Source organism: Falco rusticolus, chromosome 16 (genome assembly GCF_015220075.1).
Source record: "Falco rusticolus isolate bFalRus1 chromosome 16, bFalRus1.pri, whole genome shotgun sequence".
NCBI lineage: Eukaryota > Metazoa > Chordata > Aves > Falconiformes > Falconidae > Falco > Falco rusticolus.
In genome coordinates, this window is record NC_051202.1 from 1,833,399 (window position 1) to 1,853,374 (window position 19,976).

General features: G+C 50.7%; 3 protein-coding genes across 3 annotated transcripts; 1 reads left to right on the forward strand and 2 right to left on the reverse strand.

Moving 5' to 3' along the window:
- Window positions 1-611: 611 nt before the first annotated feature.
- Window positions 612-6,265, reverse strand: FDXACB1 (ferredoxin-fold anticodon binding domain containing 1). The gene is made up of 5 exons (XM_037409981.1): window positions 6,034-6,265; window positions 4,769-4,925; window positions 4,441-4,644; window positions 3,634-3,792; window positions 612-2,869 (listed from the first exon to the last, which is right to left on the reverse strand). The coding sequence occupies exons 1-5, from the start codon at window positions 6,200-6,202 to the stop codon at window positions 1,681-1,683; spliced, it is 1,878 nt and encodes a 625-aa protein (XP_037265878.1). The 5' UTR covers window positions 6,203-6,265; the 3' UTR covers window positions 612-1,680.
- Window positions 6,266-8,943: 2,678 nt separating this feature from the next.
- Window positions 8,944-12,716, reverse strand: CRYAB (crystallin alpha B). Its single transcript, XM_037410090.1, has 3 exons — window positions 12,310-12,716; window positions 11,013-11,135; window positions 8,944-9,846 (listed from the first exon to the last, which is right to left on the reverse strand). Exons 1-3 carry the CDS (start codon window positions 12,505-12,507, stop codon window positions 9,643-9,645), a joined length of 525 nt encoding a protein of 174 aa, XP_037265987.1. The 5' UTR covers window positions 12,508-12,716; the 3' UTR covers window positions 8,944-9,642.
- A 1,905-nt stretch (window positions 12,717-14,621) lies between these two features.
- Window positions 14,622-17,826, forward strand: HSPB2 (heat shock protein family B (small) member 2). The gene is made up of 2 exons (XM_037410091.1): window positions 14,622-14,755; window positions 15,642-17,826. Exons 1-2 carry the CDS (start codon window positions 14,662-14,664, stop codon window positions 16,091-16,093), a joined length of 546 nt encoding a protein of 181 aa, XP_037265988.1. The 5' UTR covers window positions 14,622-14,661; the 3' UTR covers window positions 16,094-17,826.
- The last annotated feature ends 2,150 nt before the right edge of the window (window positions 17,827-19,976 follow it).

Sequence of the window (19,976 nt, forward strand, 5' to 3'; positions counted from 1 at the left end):
CACCAAAGGGCCAGGGATGCATTAAGTGACCGCAGCCCCGAAGATGGGGAGATCCCCATCCCAGGAGCACCGTTCTCTTGCCCCTTCCTCAGCCCGCTGCTGCTCCTCCTCTCACTCGCTCTTGCCTGGCAGTTCCTTCCGCACACAATGGAGGCCTCTTCTTTCTTCTCCACCAGCAGCTGCTGCAAAGGCAGGATGCGGCCAGGACTGAGAAGCCCCCGCTCCTTTGCCTAGAGGACAGAGGGACTGCAGGCCAGCCCCTGGAAGGACCACCCCCCAGCACCAACCAACCCCCAGCCATCCCCCATCACCCTATACCCCACCCCCACCCCTGAAAAAAACTCACATATCCACTTTTCTCACCAAATTGTGGTGTGATTCACCAAGTACAAAGGGCCCTCTTGCTGCTCCGGGCTCCCGGCAGGGCTGGACCCTCTGCAGCCCCTACAGTGATGGCTGACCGGGCCTCCCTGGGACGGTGCTCAGCCCCAGCCCTCCCCACAGCGCTCGCAGACACCCCAAAGGTGATGGCCGACCCCTGCCCACCCACCCCGAGGCAATCGCAGAGACCCATGTGACCCATCTACACCAGACCCTCCGCACTCTCCAGCACCTGCTGATAGGAGACTTTTTATTTCATTCCCGAAGGCTCAGGGGGCTCCGCTGTTGGAACTCAGGAGTAGTTTCCAGCTGAGGAATTACTTACTGGTAGATGAGTCTAACGGTGTTACTCTCTGGTAGCACTTCTAAGCACCTACGGCCGCTGTGTATTACCTCACACAGTCTGGGAGTTGCTGCAGGGCCAGCAGTGACCACAAGCCTTAGAGTCTTCAACCTTTGTGAAAGAGCTAGTGGTATCCACCATGTTCATGCTGCCTTTCCCCAGCGTAATCCTACAGATTCCAGTCACTCCGTCTGTTCCTGGAGTTCTCCGGCGGCAGTTACATCTGCTGTAGCTATTAACACACTACCAGTGGTACAACTATCTTTTAGGGTTGGTGAGTATCCTTTGGGATCCAGTAATAGAATGCCCGTTTGGGATTCCCACCTGTATGAGCTACTCAGAAAACAGCCTGCTGGTGCATGGGGCTGGGCGCACCTCTGGCACTGGCCTCCCTTCTGAGGCGGGCTGCATGGGGCAACCCACACACGCCATCCTCCCGCAGGGATTGAGCATCTGTGCAGAGTTTTCAAGGCTCAGACTGCATGCAACCCTTTGGAAACAGGAATATCCTCCCTCTTTCAGTGTACTTGATGCAGCTGCCAGCAGTACAAGACGCTGGGTAAACACAAGCAAAAATAAGAAAATCGAATTGGCATCAGCAAGGAGATCAAGTCCAGCCAGCAGTACAAGACACTGGGTAAACACAAGCAAAAATAGGAAAATTGAATTGGCATCAGCAAGAAGATCAAGTCCAGCCTCGCAGGACCCTAGTCCAGAAAGGCTGCGCTTTTTAAAATGACATTTCATCGCACACATGCAGAACAGGAAGGTGTTTGGTCTTCATTAACAGGAATTTCCATGTGTAGAATGTGTGCAAGTACTCGAAGCCCACACTGCCTTCGTAAGGGGCACCGCACTAACACACAGTGTTAGGTCCAACAGGAGGCAGGACACACCTTCCAGATCGGCAACAAGCACAGACGCTGCTCGAGCACCCAATAACAACACGCAATGCTCTACCGAAGAGTTACACGCAAGCGTTGGCTTATTTCCTTCCGAAAGAGCAGCTGCATCTCTGCCACCTCCTGACGGCTCAGGGCCTTGTCACAGGACTGATAGGTCAGCCTGTAGCAGAGGCTCTTCCGTCCTGTCTCTGACTGCTGGTAACTGTCAATTAACTGGATGGATATGACCGTTTCACCTGACACACGCCTAGCAATGGTGTGGAAAGCAATTTCATCAAATTCTTCCCCGTCAGGAACCCAAAAGCTGACATCATGCACATAGGAAGGTGGATAGAGAGAAAAACTCTTGAAAAGCCTTAACTCTCCTCTAGGAAATTGATGGAGGAACCGTGTGTCTGATGTCCAGAGCATTCGCCAGTCAGATATTCCACAGATCAGCATGGCTAGGAGGTCAAGATGCAATGAAGCAAAGACAAGAACCAAGTCACTGCTTTCTAGTTCATAATGAGCTGTCCTTATAACTCCCACACAGGAACCCTTCTCACAGGAGCCTGAAGCATCTATCTTCACACAGACCAAGTATTGAATTTTACTAAGCTGAAGTTCAAAAGCAGCAAAGTCATTTAGCTCAGTCGTTTCAAAGCTCGTTGCTTCCTGCAGACTGACATTCAGTTTAAGGCCAGAAACAGTCTGGTGAAGAGAATGTATGCTGTTTGTAATGTTATTCACCAACATCTGGATATAGCTGTTTTCTGTACCCCTGTTAACTGCATACACAAAAACCATCTCATGAAAAACAGGCATGGAGGAAGGAGCGATAAGACACTTCCTGAAAATTGGGCCAGAAAGAACATGAAGTGTCCCTGGGAGAAAGCCTCCTCTTTGTATTACTGCCTGAGCATAAGGTAGGAGGGAAGGTCTAAGATAATATTGTTTTGAAATATGGCATCCCCCTTGTACATCCACGCAGCCATTCTTATCTGTGTCCCTGCAAAAATCAACATGGGAAAATAAAACTGCATTTGCTAGTCCATCAGGCATTTCTTCAGTGCTTAGAGTCTCCTCTGGGCTCAGAACGATCCAAAAGACATTTGAGTGACAAACACTATTAAGGTGACCTTGGTGGAGCAGAGGAAGGCAGTTGTCAATGCTTTGTAGAGGAAAGGCTTGGCTGAGCTCTGCAGTGAGCTTCTCCTTTATTGTCCGTACTGGATGATTTGAATTTACTTCTAGGAAACCCCTGTGAAAAATAAAAATGCAAGTTAGGGACACCACTAAACAGATTTCCTTGAAACGCCTTCCTGTGATCACAATGCGAGCGCAGCAGTTTACCCAAAACAATCTCAGATATTAAGCTAGTTTCTAGTAATGACCTGAATAAGCCAAGTCCTTCATCAAAGGTATTGCAATGGCTGACACATTTTCAGGACAGTGTTGTTCGTCTCTTTGCAATTTTTGCAAAAAAAAAAAAAAAAAGGCTGCAATCAAGAATTGCATTTTTGCAGGTAAAAAGGAATGAGACTTCACAATCAGCATCACCATTTCCATTCAGCACAGGCACTACCAAACTGCAGAAATTAATTAAATTATGCCTGCCCTGGATAGTCTCTGAAGTCCGCAGCAGTTCGCCTAAGAGGTTTTACCTCTTTTTTATCCTATGTAGTCTTAGTATTGTGATATTAGCAAGACAAGAAGTCAGCTCCTGAGTTTCTTCCACAGTACAGTAAAACAGATTAAAGTTTTCATCTTTATTTGTGCGTTCAAGTATACAGCAGCTTGGTCTCAACCATAAAGTTTCTGGTTCTGTAGACTTAATTTTTAAGTAGGCCATAACCACAAGCCAACATGAAGCAGACTCGAAGAAGAAATGAAACAGGAAATTCTGTAAAGGGGAAAGGAGGAAAAGTGAAGCAATTCCATTTTATCTCACACCTATGCTGGTCACTCCCACCGAAAGCAAGCACATCTGTTATTGCCAAACAGAAATTAATTATAAAAAATTACCTATTAATTTTATCTGTAAGCACTTGTGGTACTTGAAAAGAAACTTTTCGGCTTTCCAGTTCTATCTCGCAGCTCATAGGTTTGAAACGTAGAAGTGGTGTGCTTCGCGTGAAAATGTAGTTTAAAGCACCCTCTACACTGAAAGATTTATCTTGACTCCTGACAATACACAAAAGCAGAGCAAAGTCATCGATCATTTCCTCTATTTAAGATGTCACAAGTAAGCACTGCACAGGTAACTCTGTGTAACACTATCATACCTCTTGTTGAATCCCAGGTCTGTTACAAGGTGACAAAAATGCAACACCAGCATATTTTATCGGGCAGGTGGTCCAACATTGGAATAAGTTGCACAGAAAGGTTGTGCAGTCTCCATTCCTGGAGACTGAAAGCGGCTCTGAGTGACTTGCTCTAGCTATCTCTGCTTCGAGTACACTAGGGTAGGACTAGATGACCGCTGGAGGACCCTGCCAACATCAGCCATGCTATGATTCTGTGACTGTCTGCTAAGCAGCTACACATACTGCTGTCCTCCTGCTGTCTATAGGCCAAGATTGACATTTGTTCTGAAATGGACCGTTTTGACTTTAAAATCCTAAGATAATCTTTTTTTGAGGGCACTTTGGCAAGAGGCTTGCATTTTTATCTTGACTAGTCTGCTTAGATAGAGGCAAAAAAGAATTGTAGCTATTTTAAGGAAAAATAAAGGGAGTTCCTCCAGCAAACAAGATACTAAAAGAACATACCAGCGCTAGGCATTGTAAGAACACGAATGCCAACTTTTGGGTTTTAACACATGATGGTTACCTGTAGCCTGTACATTCATATCCAGGGATAGTCTCTGCTTTAAAAGGATGAACATTACTCAAGATAAATCCAGCTCCTGCTGCCACTGCCACGATTTGCCAGCTGTTGTGCCATTCTCTCCTTGGCCGATCAGCCGGCGTCCCACCCTGTCCGCTGCAAAGCGCCACGTGGATCTCTCCCGCCTCTGCCAGCACTTCCGCGGAGCTGGAAGGAAAGCCGGGAACAAGATGAATCCTGCTAGTACAGCCAGGAATGTTACAGTGCCGGGAAAGCTAGAAACCCATGTCCCAGCAATCAGTGAGGGCAGAACTACTTGGGGTTTACTCACCTGCGGAAGAAGCGGGCCAGCAGCTCTCTGTTCTTCACCACCCCCGCCTTCCTCCCACAGTGAGGGAAGTTGAAATAAATACAATCGAATTCTCTTTTTTCTGGTGAAAAATAGTCTGTCAGCTTGGTACAGTCCACAGAAAAGAGAACTTCAGCTCCTTCAGAAAGGAAAAACAAGTCATTGTGGATAATTTTAAGGAAAGGTGGTGTTACCGAAATCTCAGAATGAAAAACTTATCAACACTAGTGTGATGTAGATAAGCAGACACTTCTTTATTGGCAGCCGGGTGTGTGACTGAGTCCTCTCACGATCAATGCACACCATGGTTCAAAATCATACTCCTTATATAGAACTTATTCATACATATTCATTAAGTATTCATGCCTAAACATAGTATTTCCCAAAATCATTAACATACTCTCGTTTCGTATGTTAAGTAGCTTATCAGTCCTTCGCACTTGCACTAATTCTTCCAAGAATTGTGGGCAGGGGTCTCCGGGACATGGGCAGTGGTCTTTGGGAGGAAGGCCGTAGGTGTTCCTCATGGTGTACTTTTCACCCTTTGCCTGGAATGTGGTGGTCTTGTAAGTTTGCAGTGTTCTTATTGGTCTGAGCTAATTTATGTCCTTGTCGACCATCTGTTTCTTATTCTTGTTTCTTTCAGTCGCTCCCTCTAGATAACTTATAAACAGGCCCCTTGTTAAAGTTAGAGAAACAGACTCCTTCTTCCATCAGTTATTTCATTAATTATTTCTTTCAAACTATGGTTACATGACCTAATCACTATACCTACATTCTTTGAGTAAATGTAAGTTCTTAGCCTTGGTACAGGGCTGTACAGAGGATTTCATCGCAGCTTTTGTTGTGCAACTGTTTCATTAGAATGTATTTCTTATTCCTCTATATTTCTATTAAAATTATTTTAGCAAATCCGTAACAGTGGCAATTAAAGTCTTCTGTTAAGCATGTGAGCGCAGCAGCTCCTGAGGGAGGAGGTGCGGGAGGCGGCCTAGGCCCCTCCGCTCTCTTCCAGAACCTTCTGTCAGCACCATGTCGGCCCCTAAAGATTTCAGGGCATCTGATTTAGCCCCTTGGGCAACCGCAGCTCCTCATGGCACAACCGGTGTGCCGAGGGGCTCGGAGCAGGGCAGGGCTGTGCAGCGAACGGGCCCGGCCGCACCGCGCCCCCTCACAGCGCCGCTTCCCGCCGGCGGGAAGGGCCGAGCCTGGCGGCAGCGGCCCCCCGACCCCCCCGGCTCCCTCACCGCTCTCCCGCAGCCGCCGGGTGCAGCCCGCCGCGCCGCGCCGCCCGGCCGCCTCCTCTGCGCTCTCGTAGCAGGTGGCCACGACGCGGGTCCCCGCGGCCCCGCAGAGGGCGGCGGCGAAGGAGAAGTTGCCCTCCCCGAGCAGCAGGACGCGGCGCCGCGGCTCCATGGCCGCCGCCTCATGACGCGCCGGCGGAGCGCCCGGCCCCGGCAGGCCCAGGGCGGAGGCCGGGGGACGGCCCTGGGGGGCGGCTGCTGCGCTGGGGCCTCCGTGGAGCCGCTGCCCCTCACCGGGGCCGCCCCGGAGCCCCAGCCCTTCACCGGGGCCGCCCCGGAGCCGCTGCCCCTCACGGCCCCCGCAGGGCCCGGGCCCTGAGGTGCCAGGGCTGCCGGCTGAGCCGTGTGAGGGAGCAGCCATGCTCTGCTGTCACCAGCTCTATTTCTGAGCCCTCAGCACGGGCCAAGGGCAGCGTTTCAGGAGTCATTTGGGTAAAATGACAGTGGAAGGGCTTAAAATTGGGAAGGGCAAGCAGCCAGCTGCTGTTTATGAAGTCTGGTGCTGGTTCAGGCATTAGGCCCCCGTGGCCTTGGGTAAATCGCCTTGTTTCAGGGGGTGGGTGAGTTATTCTGAGGCATTCAGCAACACCAAGCTGAGAAATGTGGTAACACAGTGCAGGAAAATGGATAACTTACCATACCACTACCCCAAAACCATATTAAAACCAAAAAAACATATTAAAAAGTCATTTTGGCATCAAGAAGGAGCACAGTTCTTCTCTGATGGTCTCTGTCACACATCCAAGTACAGAAGGTCCCTCTCCAGTCACTGGAGGGTTGGAAGGGACAGCTTTCCCTGTCACGCTACCTGCTGTTGAGATCCAAGCAGACCCAGCCCGAGGGAGTTACTGATTTCTATCACCAGATCGTGTCCAAGACCTGTTTGTACAACTCCCCCTCATGCTACTGGCTGTGCGGAACTGTGGATGGACTAGGGCAGCACTTGCAGGTTTTCCCAGCATGGCTGGAGGTGCACCACCAACAGAAATGATTACTCAGCAACAACCCTTATGGGGAACTGGAATGCAGAGCAGTACGGAATCTAGAGAATTGTGTAGCCCAAGCTACTGCCATCCCAGGTACCTCCTTGTGCTTTTCCTTATTGTGGAAATAGCAAATCTCAGTTGGGATGATTTGTCATGCGCACAGATCATTATCCTTTCCATCCCCAGCTACCAATACATCAGGGGTAAGCCACCCATGAGTAGCTTCCCTTTTTGCAGCCCTGCTCCTCGTCTTCCCTACTGTTTTTTAAAAAAGCAGAAAGTCAACAGCCAGCACCCCTTTCTCTGATGAGTGCCCTACAACAGTGCTGCTACAGGAGTAAAGATACAAGGAGTGCTTTGTTGTTTAAACTCAGTCTTACGCCTTGTAACAACTGTGGCTCCAGTCAAACTCTCATTTGCTGCTCAGATGATGAACCAAAAGTCATCGCCAGAGCTTTGTGATCTTAGGTTACACTTAGTGCAATTGCAGATACTTGGGTCATCCTGTAAGATACAGGATGTTAGACGGTTTTTACTTACATTTAGCCATGCTAAATGGGAGTTTTTCTTTTCAGCGTATTCACTGCTTTGGAACAACATACTCCAGATTACAAGAAGGGAAAGCATTGGAGAATAAAAAGTACACGCACAGAACTGAAATGCAGTCTGTTGGAGCTGTAGTGTAGCTGAAGAGGAACTGAATGCCATTTGCGCTTAGAGATGACAGAATTGTTTTCTGTCATTTTCTCATTGTGGAGTTGTGCTCCTGTGGCACCACAGAACAGGTATTTCGAGTCATTCAGGGAGTGGTATTAGCATTTCAAGTATTCTTGTCTAGCTAACCTCATTGTGTTTATCCTCAAAGAGCTTTTACTCAAAATTCCCATTTCTTGCTCCTGAGTTTGAACCTAACAAACCCCTGCTCTATAGAAACTATTTCCCTCAGTTGCACTTCCCGGGTATGTTCTTACTATTTTGCACTTACTTTCTCTGGGTTTTTGTGTTTATTCTTTTAGGATTTGAATGATGACTTCATTGATTTCTGGGCCACCACCCTAAGCTGGGACCTCCTTCATTCAACCCAACTGCTCAGTCCTGCTACAGGCTACAGGCCTCCACATGGCAGCATTTTCTTTAATTGTGTCCAACACTCACAGAAGGAACAAGAAGGGTGCAGGAGAAGCAACAGAGGTGGAGAGAATCTTCAGACTGTGCCTTCAGAAGAACAGAAGGCATGTCTACTAGCAGTGCCACAAGGATATCCTTCAAGCAAAAAACCCTGTCACATATTAAAGCCAAATGTAGCATTATGAAAAAAGAAGTTCTTCCTGCTTTCTAAGCTGTATTGTTTGTAACCCATTTGTGTTTCTGGTGTTTGTTTTGAGTGCAGAGGTGACTGCAAGTCACCAGTTACCCTGCACCTTGTTAGTCAAAGCCCAGCTAACACCTTAACTGAAGAGCTTATTAGAACTATCTAATAGGAAACACTAGACCGTGGCAATTAGGTAGGATGTGGGGTATTTGACAATGACCTCACATCACTGACTGCTCATTTTATTTTTCTCACTTAAAGCCATGGAAGAAGTATGTCCTCTCAGTTCTTTTGAGATTTAAACTGATCCCTTCTAATATCACTTTTGTCTTAGCAGGTATAAGGAACATAGAAAACAGGTCATATCTGTGAGACGGGTCTATGGCAGTCTGTCCCTTTTGGAAATTTCAGAAATTCAATTCCAGTCATACAGACTTTTCTTTATGCTCATATCCCTTTGAACAAGAGAGGTGCTAAGCAGATGATGACACCTGAGAAGGACTTAGTAGTGTTTTGTACCACTCAACAATGTTAGCGTAAGTCAGATTAATGCTGTAGACATCAGATCCTGTTCATTGTTTGAAGGGCACTGACAGCATAGTTTCAAAGTGATGTGATTTGTACCATGACGGCAGGACGTTTTCCTCCTCCCTGGATATATCTGTGTTTACTGCAGCTATGCAGTTTCCATGTGCAACCGCTCTGAACCAGTTGCAGCACTTGGATGCTCCTCCATTACATGAGTCATGCTAGAGATTTAAGATACAGTTGTCCTCCATGCAGTTGTTATCTAATACCCACACTTCGAATGGGTTTCGATTGTCATGAAGTTGTTTGACCAGTCTAATCTCCACTGGAGAAACTTTTCTGTTGCTTGTGAAACACTCTGAAATCCTCTGGCAACATTGAAGGAAAAGGTTCATGCAATTAGATGTTTGCAAAACATCAGAGTACACGAAGTGAAACTCAGAGTGTTTCTGAACACCATGACAAGTTCTCCTGGACACACCTGCCACTCAAGCTATAAGCAAGAATGGTGCTAGGTATGTTCCCCTGCACAACAACCTTACAAGCTTTCTTGACCCAACACTTTCCTTGTTCTCAGTGCTCAAAACAAAAAAATACAAACTGCTTATTCATTTTTTATTTGTTAGTAAACTTACTCAGCATAAATAATAAGAGTAGCCATTCAGTATAGCTGGCATCTGATGAAAAGTGCTCTTGAATAGCCCCCGGGGTGACTTTAAATAGCAGCTACTTCCTTTGGGCTCCTGCAATGGCAGGTTTCTCTTCACGGGTGATAGGGATAGAGCGCTCAGGGACATCACTTTGTTTCCTTGGTGCGCTCACAGTCAGGACACCATCCAGAGAGAGTGATGAGGTGATGGTCAGAGGGTCCACATCATCTGGAATCCTGTATTTCCTGTTGAACTCCCTGGCGATAAAGCCATGCTCATCCTTCAAAAGGAGAAGAGAAGGAACAGCCCTGATTAGAAATGTTCACTCAGCTCCACCTAAACCATGGGCCCTTTGCATAACATCTGAGTTTGGGAAGCTCCAGCTCTCAAAGGAAAACTTTTCAGAAAGTTAAAAGAGGTTTTATTATGAGATGCCCTTTTTTACAGAGTCAAGACTGGCTGAAGCGAGACGCTGCCCTGCCTGCAGGTACACAGCTCACAGGAGGCAGCTTTACGTTCCAGCCCTCGTGTGTGCCAGCCACTGGCTTCAACACACAGCGGCATGCTGTCATGCCTACCAATGCAGCAGCCACATCTCTATGCCGTGCCAACCACACCTGTTTCTGAGGGTCTCCAGAGCTCTGGTAATACACGGCTTTTTTTCCTGATCTCTGCTATAGTGCTTTGTTATTTTCTCAGCCAAAAAAAAAAAAATGCAGAAGCTATGTCAGAATTACAGGCTTCCACCAGCTACAAGTAATGCTGTCTTTCCTTACTGGCAGATCTGTGCTCCCAGAAGCTCTTAGAGCTGACAATTCCAGTGACATAGCTACTTTACCATGAGTATTTGTTTCCGTCTGGCAAGGAGGTGGGGGTGGGGGGTGGGAAGGAGTTGGGGACTGGCAAACCCTGCTACATACAGCTTTGGACACGGCTTTCGACTTGGGTCTACCCAGTTGCCCGGGTGTCCAGGAGCCAGCAAGCAGTGGTATGGCTGGCAGCAGAAGACAACCTTGAAGGATTACAAACTGGGCCTTTTCCAAGAAGAGATAGACACATGGTAGCAGAACAGGGCAATGCAACGATTCGTTATGTGGTTTAATTATTACAGTTTGTTGTTATCTTATTGAATGCCTCCCTGCATTCCTGGCCTCTTCCTAGAAAGAGGGAGGCCCAGAAAGGCCCATTTCAAAGATGATTTTCCAATTCAGTTCACGGTTCATGCAACAACAGCAATAAATCTCCACCCTGTTGCTGCCCAGTCTGGGATCAGCTGCTGGGGGGAGTGTGTTGCATAGAGCATCTTCCATTAGGATTGGTTGATAAAAAACATGAGAAGTGTTTGAGATGAGCACAGGAGAGGATTGTTTTGCAGTCTCCTTGTTCAACCATGGATGAGGAAGCTCACACTGACTCTATCAGTCGCACAGTTTAAAGTAGAAGTACCTGGCGCTCCTCATGCTTCCCGTGAATTTCTATCATGTCCCCAAGCACCTTCACTTTTAGCTCCTCAGGGGAGAAATGCTTCACATCAAGATTTACAGAAAATTTGTCCTTCTCCAGTCGCATCTGCAAAACAAGGAGGTGACCAAAACAACATGTCAGTGGTGAGGCAGCACTGCCTCACTGCTCACCTCTGTTACCTGACCAGCAGGATTTCTGCTGAAACCGAGTCACCTGCTGCTCATCTCACCTCCTTCCCTTCCATTTTGCACTTTATTACCTCTAACAAACACTGCTTTTTCCTGCTTCCCGAGATTGAATTTTGATTTTTCTGCCTGTTTTATGAGACGTTTGTGGGACTTGGCTACATGAGCCGGCTCTCTCTGCCTTCCTGCTGCATTCGTGGCCAGTGAGCACACGAGCCTCCTGGAGCTGTGCTCTGGGATGTGGGTGGAGGCAGCCCTCTGGGCCAGCTCTATGCTTACTGGATTCTGCAGTTTGACCTGGGAGTCTAGGTGCTTCCTCCTCCTCCTCCTAGATTATTTGTGAAGATCTCTCCACTGAGACTGCCAGACATCGTTATCTGTGGTGCTTATTATGGCTACTTCAGTGGACAGCCAGAACCAGGTCACTAAATCAAGGGAAACATTATGCAAAGATTAAAACAAAAATACTTTCACTCTCTTAGCTTAGAATAGTTCTACAAGTTACTTGTTAATAAGACGGTTGACTTGCAGAGCAGGCAGGGTTGTTTGAACTTTGTGCCTCTTGGCTCAGCCCCTGAAGCAAGCAGACGGCTGATTCATGACCTTTGGGTCCTGTATCTTACTTTAAATGCTGCTCTTCTCATCAGTGATTATTTAAAATAGGCCCCTTTTTCCTCAGCAGCCATGAGCTCCCACACTACCTGACTTGAGGATCCCACTACCCCTGCCCACCGCCCCTGGGCTATTTGCTTCTCAGGAGGGAGCCGGATGAAGGTTTTGCGCAGCAGGAAGGGAAATGGGGCTCCCTCCTTCCCTCCCTCAGCTCTTACAGTCATTTGCCACACACGCCGGGCTCAGTTTGCCTCCATTCTGAGCAGCATGGCAATACTTGCTCTGGGTCACAAATAATTAGCCGAGCATGCAGAGGTTCTTGCCTAACGCAGAGGCACAAGTGCAGCACCCTTTTCCCCAGCCTTTTCCTAATAACCACCTACAAGCAGCTTCTAAGCTCTCGGCTTGCATGGGTCTCCAGCTCCAGACCCATCAGGGCGTGCGTACAGCAATAACAAAGAGCATTAAGAAGGGAAGATTACCTCAGAGAGTCCTGTCTCTAGCCAACTGGGCATCCGAAGAATGGGGGATCTCATCAGGAAGGGGCTGAGGCTGGGGGAAGCAGGGAGCAGCTCTGACTCCTGCAGGTGCTCTCCAAAAATCTGGTCAAAGATACGACTCGGTGCCAACCAAGACAAGAAGGGTCTGCGGATCAGGGGGTTATGAATGGTGATATCCATTGGAGTGCGCTGGAGGAGCCTGGCAAACAACTGTGCTGCAGTGCTGTGCCGGGACCGTGGGACAGCTTTATACCCGTGCAGCTGGCCTGGCCTTCCCCCCCCCGAGGCCTCTTGAACAGTGGTGTCAGGGATTTTATTGTCCCACTCCTGGGCTGGTCCCTTCGGCGGTGCCCAGTAGCTGTCTGAGGGATTTGAACACACTGCTGAGGAGGAGGGGGAAGGGGAGAAGAAGAAAAGGAGCCTAATGGGGCAGCAAGAAGCCAAACTGCCCGGCTGCCCGCCCTGCTCCCCACGTGCTGTTTATCCGCAGAGTCGCAGGCAGGCTTGGCGGATGTTCCCAGCTGCTTTGGATGCCAGCAGGATCAATGCAGCTCCTATCTTTGGCTCACAGGGAGAACGACAAGGGGCCGTTGTTCCCACCACCGGCACTGAGATCGCAGCTCCCCACATCACCCATCAGCCGAGGAAGAGCTCTGCGTCTCCTCAAGGCAGAGGAACCACAGATCTGCTCTAGTCGAAGGGCAGGAGAGATCCCAGGGGGTCTTTGCTGAGACGCTGCTGGTGGTGCAGCTCTCTGCAACCCAGCAAGCCCCACTGCCGGAGACGGGTGCGTGCGCGAATGAAGGCTGGCTGGCTGCACTGCTGCAGCCCGATGCCTCTCAGTCTTTTGCCCACTACAGAAACCACTTTGCTGGAGAGAACCGAAGAGCCCAACAGTCTGCGGCCTCAGGGTACTCCAGAGGGCTGTGAGCAGGGATAAACCAGGCGTGCCAACAAGCACGGCAGTGTGCCTTCGCAGGGATGCAAGCTACCTGTGTCTGCCCATGCCCCTGCACCAAGCTGGGTTCCTGTGTGTTCCTAATGTGTCTTAATTCACACATTTATTTTAATTCCTGCCTCACTCGTGAACCTAAATCGTAGGAACGGTTTCAGCCTAGCAACTGTCCTTAAAGGGCAGGAGGTAAGTCTCCTCCTCTGAGAGCTCACAACTTAAATACAGTTGCTGCCTCAGAGGCACATCATTCTTACTGCTGGCTCTGCCAGTCCTTTGCAAAAGGGTCTGACCCTCTTCCTCTCAGCTTGCCAGCCAGAGCAGGGAGCAGAATTTGCTCTGTGGAGCAGCTTAGGGCAAAATTCCAGTTCTCCATTACATCAACAGTAGTGCACCTGCTCTCTCACACTGCAGGGACATGGACTCAAGGAAATCTCTGGTTTCAGGGTACGAGTAGCTTAAGTGGGCACTACTCCCCCCTGCCCGCCTGCCCCACCCCAGTCAGATAAAACTGGATCTCTGCCAGCTTCAGATCCCTTGTTAACCCATTATCTCTGGCACAAGCATTTCTCCAGGTCTCATTACGTTGTGCCAAAGCCCTGGCCACGGAATAGCCTGAACAGCCAGCTTGCAGCAGCATGGTTCGGGATGTGGAGGTGTCAGCGGTGGGATCTGGATCCTGCCTAGCCCTGCTGAACTGCCTGCAGCACTTTACCACTCGCAGGAACAAAAGGTTTGGGCCATCCGCTCAGCTTCTGGGAACATCAAGCTCCTTGGCGTAGGGCACCGGAGGGGCTGTTTTGGCCCTAAGCTCACAGAGGAGCAATGGGTGTGATAGTGACCTCACGGGACTTTGCACGACCTGATTAAGCACCAGCCAGTATTAGCTACTGCCCCGTCCCCACGAGGTACCTCAGGGCAGCAAGACCAGCGTCAGGGACACCTTGAACTTGCTTACGATGCGCCTTCTTGCAGGGCCTGGCCTTCGAGAGCACCACAGATGGCAGAGCCTGGGGTCTGTCCTGCTTTCTCCCACTCCAGCCTCCCTCAGCTCCCTCTGTGCCTTCCTACTGTACTCGGCTGCCCATTTGCCTCCTGCATCCCCTGCTCGAGGAGGGGCTCGAGGAGGCTGGGAGAAGATGCAGGATTTTCTGGAGGCGTCCCTGACTGCAGGCAGTGCCTGCACTCCCTGCTGGAATGCAGCGAGAAGCTTCCCTCGTCACCCTGGCGAGGCATCCTGGGGCCTATGCCTGTGGCTATTTTGGTCCATCTTTTTATCACACACTCCTCCCTGTGAAATTCGCCCAATTAAAACCTCACAGTCTGCAGCCTTCACTCTCAGAGGCAGGGAGTGCTTGGAAGGTCCCCGTCCCAGACACGCAATGGCTGCACGGACTGTCCCCCACGCCTACCCCATGAGTTCCGAGTACGAGTTTGCCAACCCTAGCAAGATCTACGACCAGAACTTTGGAGAAGGTAAGAAAGGAGACGGGATCCCCCTGTGCCTTTCAATCTCCTCTGGTGCAGGAGGGCTGGTGGAGTCCCCAGCAAGGCTGAGCTCCAGAGCAGGCTAGGGAAGCTGGAGCCAAGGAATTTTGAGCTTAAGGAGCCGCATCAAATCAGGGGGTGATAGCCAGGGAATAGCCAGGGTCTCTCTTCAGGTCCACTTCCTCCATCCATGCCTACTGCTGTCTCTCCTGTCCCTTCCTCATGCCCTCAGTGGTCTGTCATTCATGCATATGCTGTGCAAACATGGAGCAAAATGCTCGGGGCGAGGGGGCGGGGGGGGAAGTTTTTGTAGCCGGGGGCTGTGGAGAAAAGCTGAGCTGGGGTGTTCAGCACAAAGCCGGGCAGTGGCTGGCAGAGGGGAAGGAATGTGGGCAGCAGCAGAACCATTCAGCGCTAGCACAACAGCATGAAAAGGCAAAAAGCTCCAAGGAAAGCCCTCTGGACAATGGCACACAAAAGGCCTTTAGTTCTTCAGGGCAGTTTCTTCACCATCAGCATTTTCTGTGCCCATCCCTGGCTGTGGGCTTTGCACTGCAGAGCGCCCGGTGCACATACCAGTCCCTCCCTGTCCACCCAGCAGACATGTGAAAGCTGGATGCCAGCCCTTGGCTTGCTGGCAGCTGCCAGCTGTGTGGTGGGAAGGCAGCTGCTGGCAAACATCTGGATCTCTGTGTGTCTTAGAGACACAAAGGTAGGAACCACGAGAGACTCCATCCATAGTGTGCTGATGTAGTGGCAAAACCAAGGTGTCTGCCAGGTCCCAGCCTCCTCCTGTCACCCCCTCCCCGCTGCCACCCCTCCTCCAACTCCTTCCCCTGCAAACCCCGCGCTCCTCACTGTGTCTCATTTTCAGGTGTGTCCCCATGTGAGATTTTAGCCCCTGCCCTGTACCACGGCTACTACATCAGGCCTCGGATCAATAAGCAGCTGGATCGAGGCACCTCTGAGATCAGCCTCAACGAGCACAAATTTCAGGTGTTCCTGGATGTCTGCCACTTCCTGCCGGATGAGCTCACTGTCCGCACTGTAGACAACCTGCTGGAGGTGATGGGGCAGCACCCCCAGAAGGCTGACCGCCATGGCTTCATCTCCCGAGAGTTCACCAGGACCTACATCCTCCCTCTGGACGTCGACCCCTTGCTGGTGAGAGCCACCTTGTCCCACGACGGCATCTTAAGCATCGTGGCTCCCCGGACGGGGAAGGAGGTGAAGGCCAGAGTCAATGAGGTGAAGATAAGCCAAGAGGAGCCGCCAGTGGGGAAAGAAGAACAGTCTGAGGAAGGAAAAGGGAAGGAAGAGTCCTAAGGGCCCCAGATCTGGGCTTGTACAGGGAAGGGGGGTGGGTGGGGGGCAGGGATAGGGAATCCACGGTGCCAGACCCCTATTTCTCACCATCAGTATTTGATGCGAGGCAGCCGTATGTATGCCAGGCTTCTGCTTCTTAAGGCTGATGGCTGGAAAAAGGGACTTGGAACTGGAGAAAGAGGGGAACTGAAGTGTTAGCGCAAGGGACTGTTAATGCAAAGTTTTCTCCTAGGTCAGGTGCTGACTGAGCACCATGGAGGGTGCTCTGCTCTCACCCCAAATGGCGAGGGTCACTCTTACCCTAAACTGTGAGGCTGTGCCGCAGTGGACTGTTAAACAGCTGCTGTTCTCTAGCCCAGAAGGGTACTGGGAAGAGGGAAGAGGTGATCCCAGTGCCTGGCTTCTGAGCTGGTGGCTGACCTTTGTGGAGGCAGAAGGTGCTTGTTGGTCTGTAAAAGTGCCTGCGGCTCTCAGGAGGAGAGAGGAATAAATCTGCCTCTGATCTTCTCTTGTTTGCCTTGGATTCATGTTGCTTCTGGCCAAGCTACTCAGCAGCAGGAAGGACGGACAGTGCCTCAGCTGCTCCGGATGTGGGGAGCAGAGCAGCAGAGAGTCCACACTGAGCTTATCGGTGGAAATGGCATCCGTGGGGACTTGGAGGGACTCTGGCCATGGGGCAGCCAGGGGGACCTCTGTGACTGGCCCTGCTGGCTCAGGTGCAGCTGGATTTGCTCGCTGTTGTAGGGAGCCCACAAGTGGGCTGTAGCCTCAAGGAGAAAAGATGTAGAGTGATGGACTCTTGGAGACTCCCTCTGCGCATTTCCAGACCTGCAGCTGGAGTTACCCCCAGTAAACAAATGCCAAGCCACAGTCCCTGCTTGCTTCAGCCCTCTAGTTTATGGGACATAAGGCTTGTTCACACACAGAGCTTCTCGGCCATTGTGAGGGGAGTGAACCCCAAAATGCTGAAGGGGAAGGCTCTGCTCAGGTCCCAAGTGCCTTGCTGGCATCCCAGCACTCTCTGTAGACACAGCCGGGATGAATTTGTCCCCTTTTGCAGACTCTGTGATGCTACCGGCTACATGAGAAATGTCTCCATAGTCTTGTGATGTTGGGCCAGGGATCGTGTGTGCTGCTGTCGGTGGCAGCTGCTGCCTCCGATGGCCCCGAGGGCTCAGCAGGTGCCAGTTGCAATCCTTGTCTTGTCAGAGCCAGTTAAAGCAGCCAAAATGCTGTGTCACTGGCCAAATATGGGGGTCCCTGGCATGCTTCAGCGCAGCCCTCCCACAGAGGGGAGAGGAGCTTCCAAGGTCCCTGTGGACAGAGCTGGGATGTGACCTGCAGGCTTCTGTACCCTGCCTCCATGAACACATAGGGCCAGAAACGCCCTGCTCGGGAGTCTGTCCCATGCCGCATACCTCCTTGGTTGCTGAAACACTCGTATAAGGCTGCTTTTTCATCCTTGCCAGGCAAAGTGGGATCCAGCCTAGACTGAACCACTGTGCAGCTATTTTCTGCTTCTCAGGGCCCCTGCCAGCAATGAGGATCAAATTAAGAGCCATCCTGCCTGCCAGCCTCCTGAGAGCAAGCAGGAGGCTGCCTAAGCCTCCATCCCCTCCTGGTGCAGATCAGATACCCACACTCACAGTTCTACTGCTGAGGGATGCTCTTACTCATGAAGTAGGACCAGATAAGCTGCTGCCAGTAAGTGTTGCAGACACTGTCAAAATAAAAATCACCTTTACAACAGACTTTGTCTAAGTCATTAATAACAATTTCAGAAATAATCCTGGGCTAGTGACTTTCAGTCACCTGAAGCAGCTGCTTGTAAGGGCAAGAAGAGCCCGGTCCTTCATTGCTCACCTGTGTACAAGCCTCTCCCTGCTTGGCAGTGCATGCTGCACCAGCCTCATGCACTGTACCAGATACATACTGCATCCCATTTGCAGCAGCACCCACTCGAGTCCCAAGTCCCACAAAGACTGAGTTTCCGAGCCCATATTCCTGTGGGAGGACAGAGACTCGTGTCTGTGTGTGGGCTCAGGCGTGGCCGTGATTTCCTTCGTCCCCTGTCATAAAAAGACTCCTCAGACTCACAGCCACTTCATAGCAGCAGCTGTAAAAGGCTTTTCCCTGTCTCTGACCTGGCATCTTCTGTGCTGGTAAGAAGGGTCGATGGTCCCCTTGGCCACTGCAGGCCTCCTGTCACCGGGATAGACATCTCCACTGGACTGGGGATAGGGAGGATGGCCAACATGTGACCTGCAAGCTGGGCAAAGGGTGCCTGGCTGAAGGAGTGCACATAACACACGGAATGCAGACATGGCACATGCTAGGGCATGAAATGACACCTGGCCCTGCTCTGGCTCTGCAACACGGGGGCTGAATCACTGGGGGCTGGGCACAGCATGTGGCCAGGGCTGGGGCTGCACAGGCAGCAGATTCAGAACTCCCTCTCCTTTATTTTCTGTAGACAACGCCAGCTTGTTGTGCACCTGCAGCACACCTACCACGGTGTGGTCCCAGTCCGTCGGCGCCTGAGGTACCTTGACACTATTGCAACAGAAATGCACAGCGTTAGTAGTCGTTACCCAGTTCTGTTCCTCCTCTGCCTTTTATCAGTCCTGTCTTTGCTCTCTAACGAGTTCATTCTCTATTGCCGGGCACTTGCAGGCTTGTCCTGTGCCAGTTGCACAGCTTGTTACCCGGACAATGTCCCTGAGTGCATGAAGACAGCTGCCCCAGCAGCGATGCAGCGAGGGGCTGGCACTGCCTGGTGTCAGCTGCCGGGCTGTCCCTCTGCACCCTGGCAGGCTTTGCACGGAACAGCCTGGTGGGTTTGCTGAGCCGGAGCTGGAAGCCATGCTCCCTTTCATCCCTGCAGACACAGCCTGAGGAGGGAATGCAGAGTGGCAGCCAAACGCTCTCCACCTCTGCCAATGTTTTTGATGCCTTTCTGTTTCTCTGGTGGAGCTCAAACCAGCAGCTCCAGTATTTGTGAAACAGGTTGATGGGAACAGGCTCCTAGCCTTTTTTCTTTCCTCTTCTCCACAAAGCAACAAAGCTCAAGTTATCCCAGAAATCAAAACAGACATTGGCTCGCAAAATCAACAGTGTCTGTGGCAAACTCGGAGACACACAGTCTGCAACTTCCAAAGCAGGGGCAGACTCCTGAGGCCACCCGGCCTTCACAGGACCCTGAGAACATGGTCCTGTTGGGACTAGGACTGGATCCACTCTGCCTGCACAAATCCAATCCTAAATTCTCCCCAGGGTGCTGTGGTGCAGGCTGAGCCGTGCAGCTTTTCCAGCCACATGCTGAGGAGCAGTTTCGGAGCAAGGCAGGCTCTGCACATCATGGTGCACCTCAGCCAGGAGTCAGCTAAGAGAGCAGCTGTGTCCTGTGGTCTTTCCAAAGCAGAACCCTTCTCCTTCTGCCACTCCTGGACAGGTACAAGCTTTGCTCTGCACTCGGGTGGATGATAAATGATGCTGTGAGCCTGGCTGAGAGTGTGGGTACAGCTGGAGCAGAGGACTAGGGCCAGTTCCTGAGAGAGCCCGCCAGAAGGGTGAATGAAAGCTTGCCCACTGTCAGCACATCCCCTGAGGCATCCAGGCCTGCACAGAACCGGGGCTGACTGCCAAGTCAGAGCAGTGGGGCACAGTTTCTGCACAAGGATTACATTAACATGCTATCTTTCAGCTTTATCAGCTCTCTTAGAGCTGCCAGAGTCATTCAGCCCAGGAATGGCCAGACAATCTGAAGGGCTCTCAACAGGGCTAGAGAGGTAAAATGCACATTAATGTTCCTACTTGACATGCTGGGGGTGAGCCTAAGAGCTGTATTGCAGGTTCTTAATGATACGCGGTCCCTCATGGGATT

What these genes read in the sequence shown, in the direction of transcription:
- FDXACB1 (XM_037409981.1), bottom strand. Translation starts at nt 6,202, where the DNA reads ATGGAGCCGCGGCGCCGCGTCCTGCTGCTCGGGGAGGGCAACTTCTCC. An exon ending in CTGGCCCGCTTCTTCCGCAG is followed by an intron (nt 4,645 to 4,768) that starts GTGAGTAAACCC and finishes CTTTCCTTCCAG; the next exon opens with CTCCGCGGAAGTGCTGGCAG. An exon ending in TATGAATGTACAGGCTACAG is followed by an intron (nt 3,793 to 4,440) that starts GTAACCATCATG and finishes GTGTATTGTCAG; the next exon opens with GAGTCAAGATAAATCTTTCA.
- CRYAB (XM_037410090.1), bottom strand. Translation starts at nt 12,507, where the DNA reads ATGGATATCACCATTCATAACCCCCTGATCCGCAGACCCTTCTTGTCT. An exon ending in TAGAGACAGGACTCTCTGAG is followed by an intron (nt 11,136 to 12,309) that starts GTAATCTTCCCT and finishes CTTGTTTTGCAG; the next exon opens with ATGCGACTGGAGAAGGACAA. An exon ending in GGAAGCATGAGGAGCGCCAG is followed by an intron (nt 9,847 to 11,012) that starts GTACTTCTACTT and finishes CTCCTTTTGAAG; the next exon opens with GATGAGCATGGCTTTATCGC.
- HSPB2 (XM_037410091.1), top strand. Translation starts at nt 14,662, where the DNA reads ATGGCTGCACGGACTGTCCCCCACGCCTACCCCATGAGTTCCGAGTAC. An exon ending in CGACCAGAACTTTGGAGAAG is followed by an intron (nt 14,756 to 15,641) that starts GTAAGAAAGGAG and finishes TCTCATTTTCAG; the next exon opens with GTGTGTCCCCATGTGAGATT.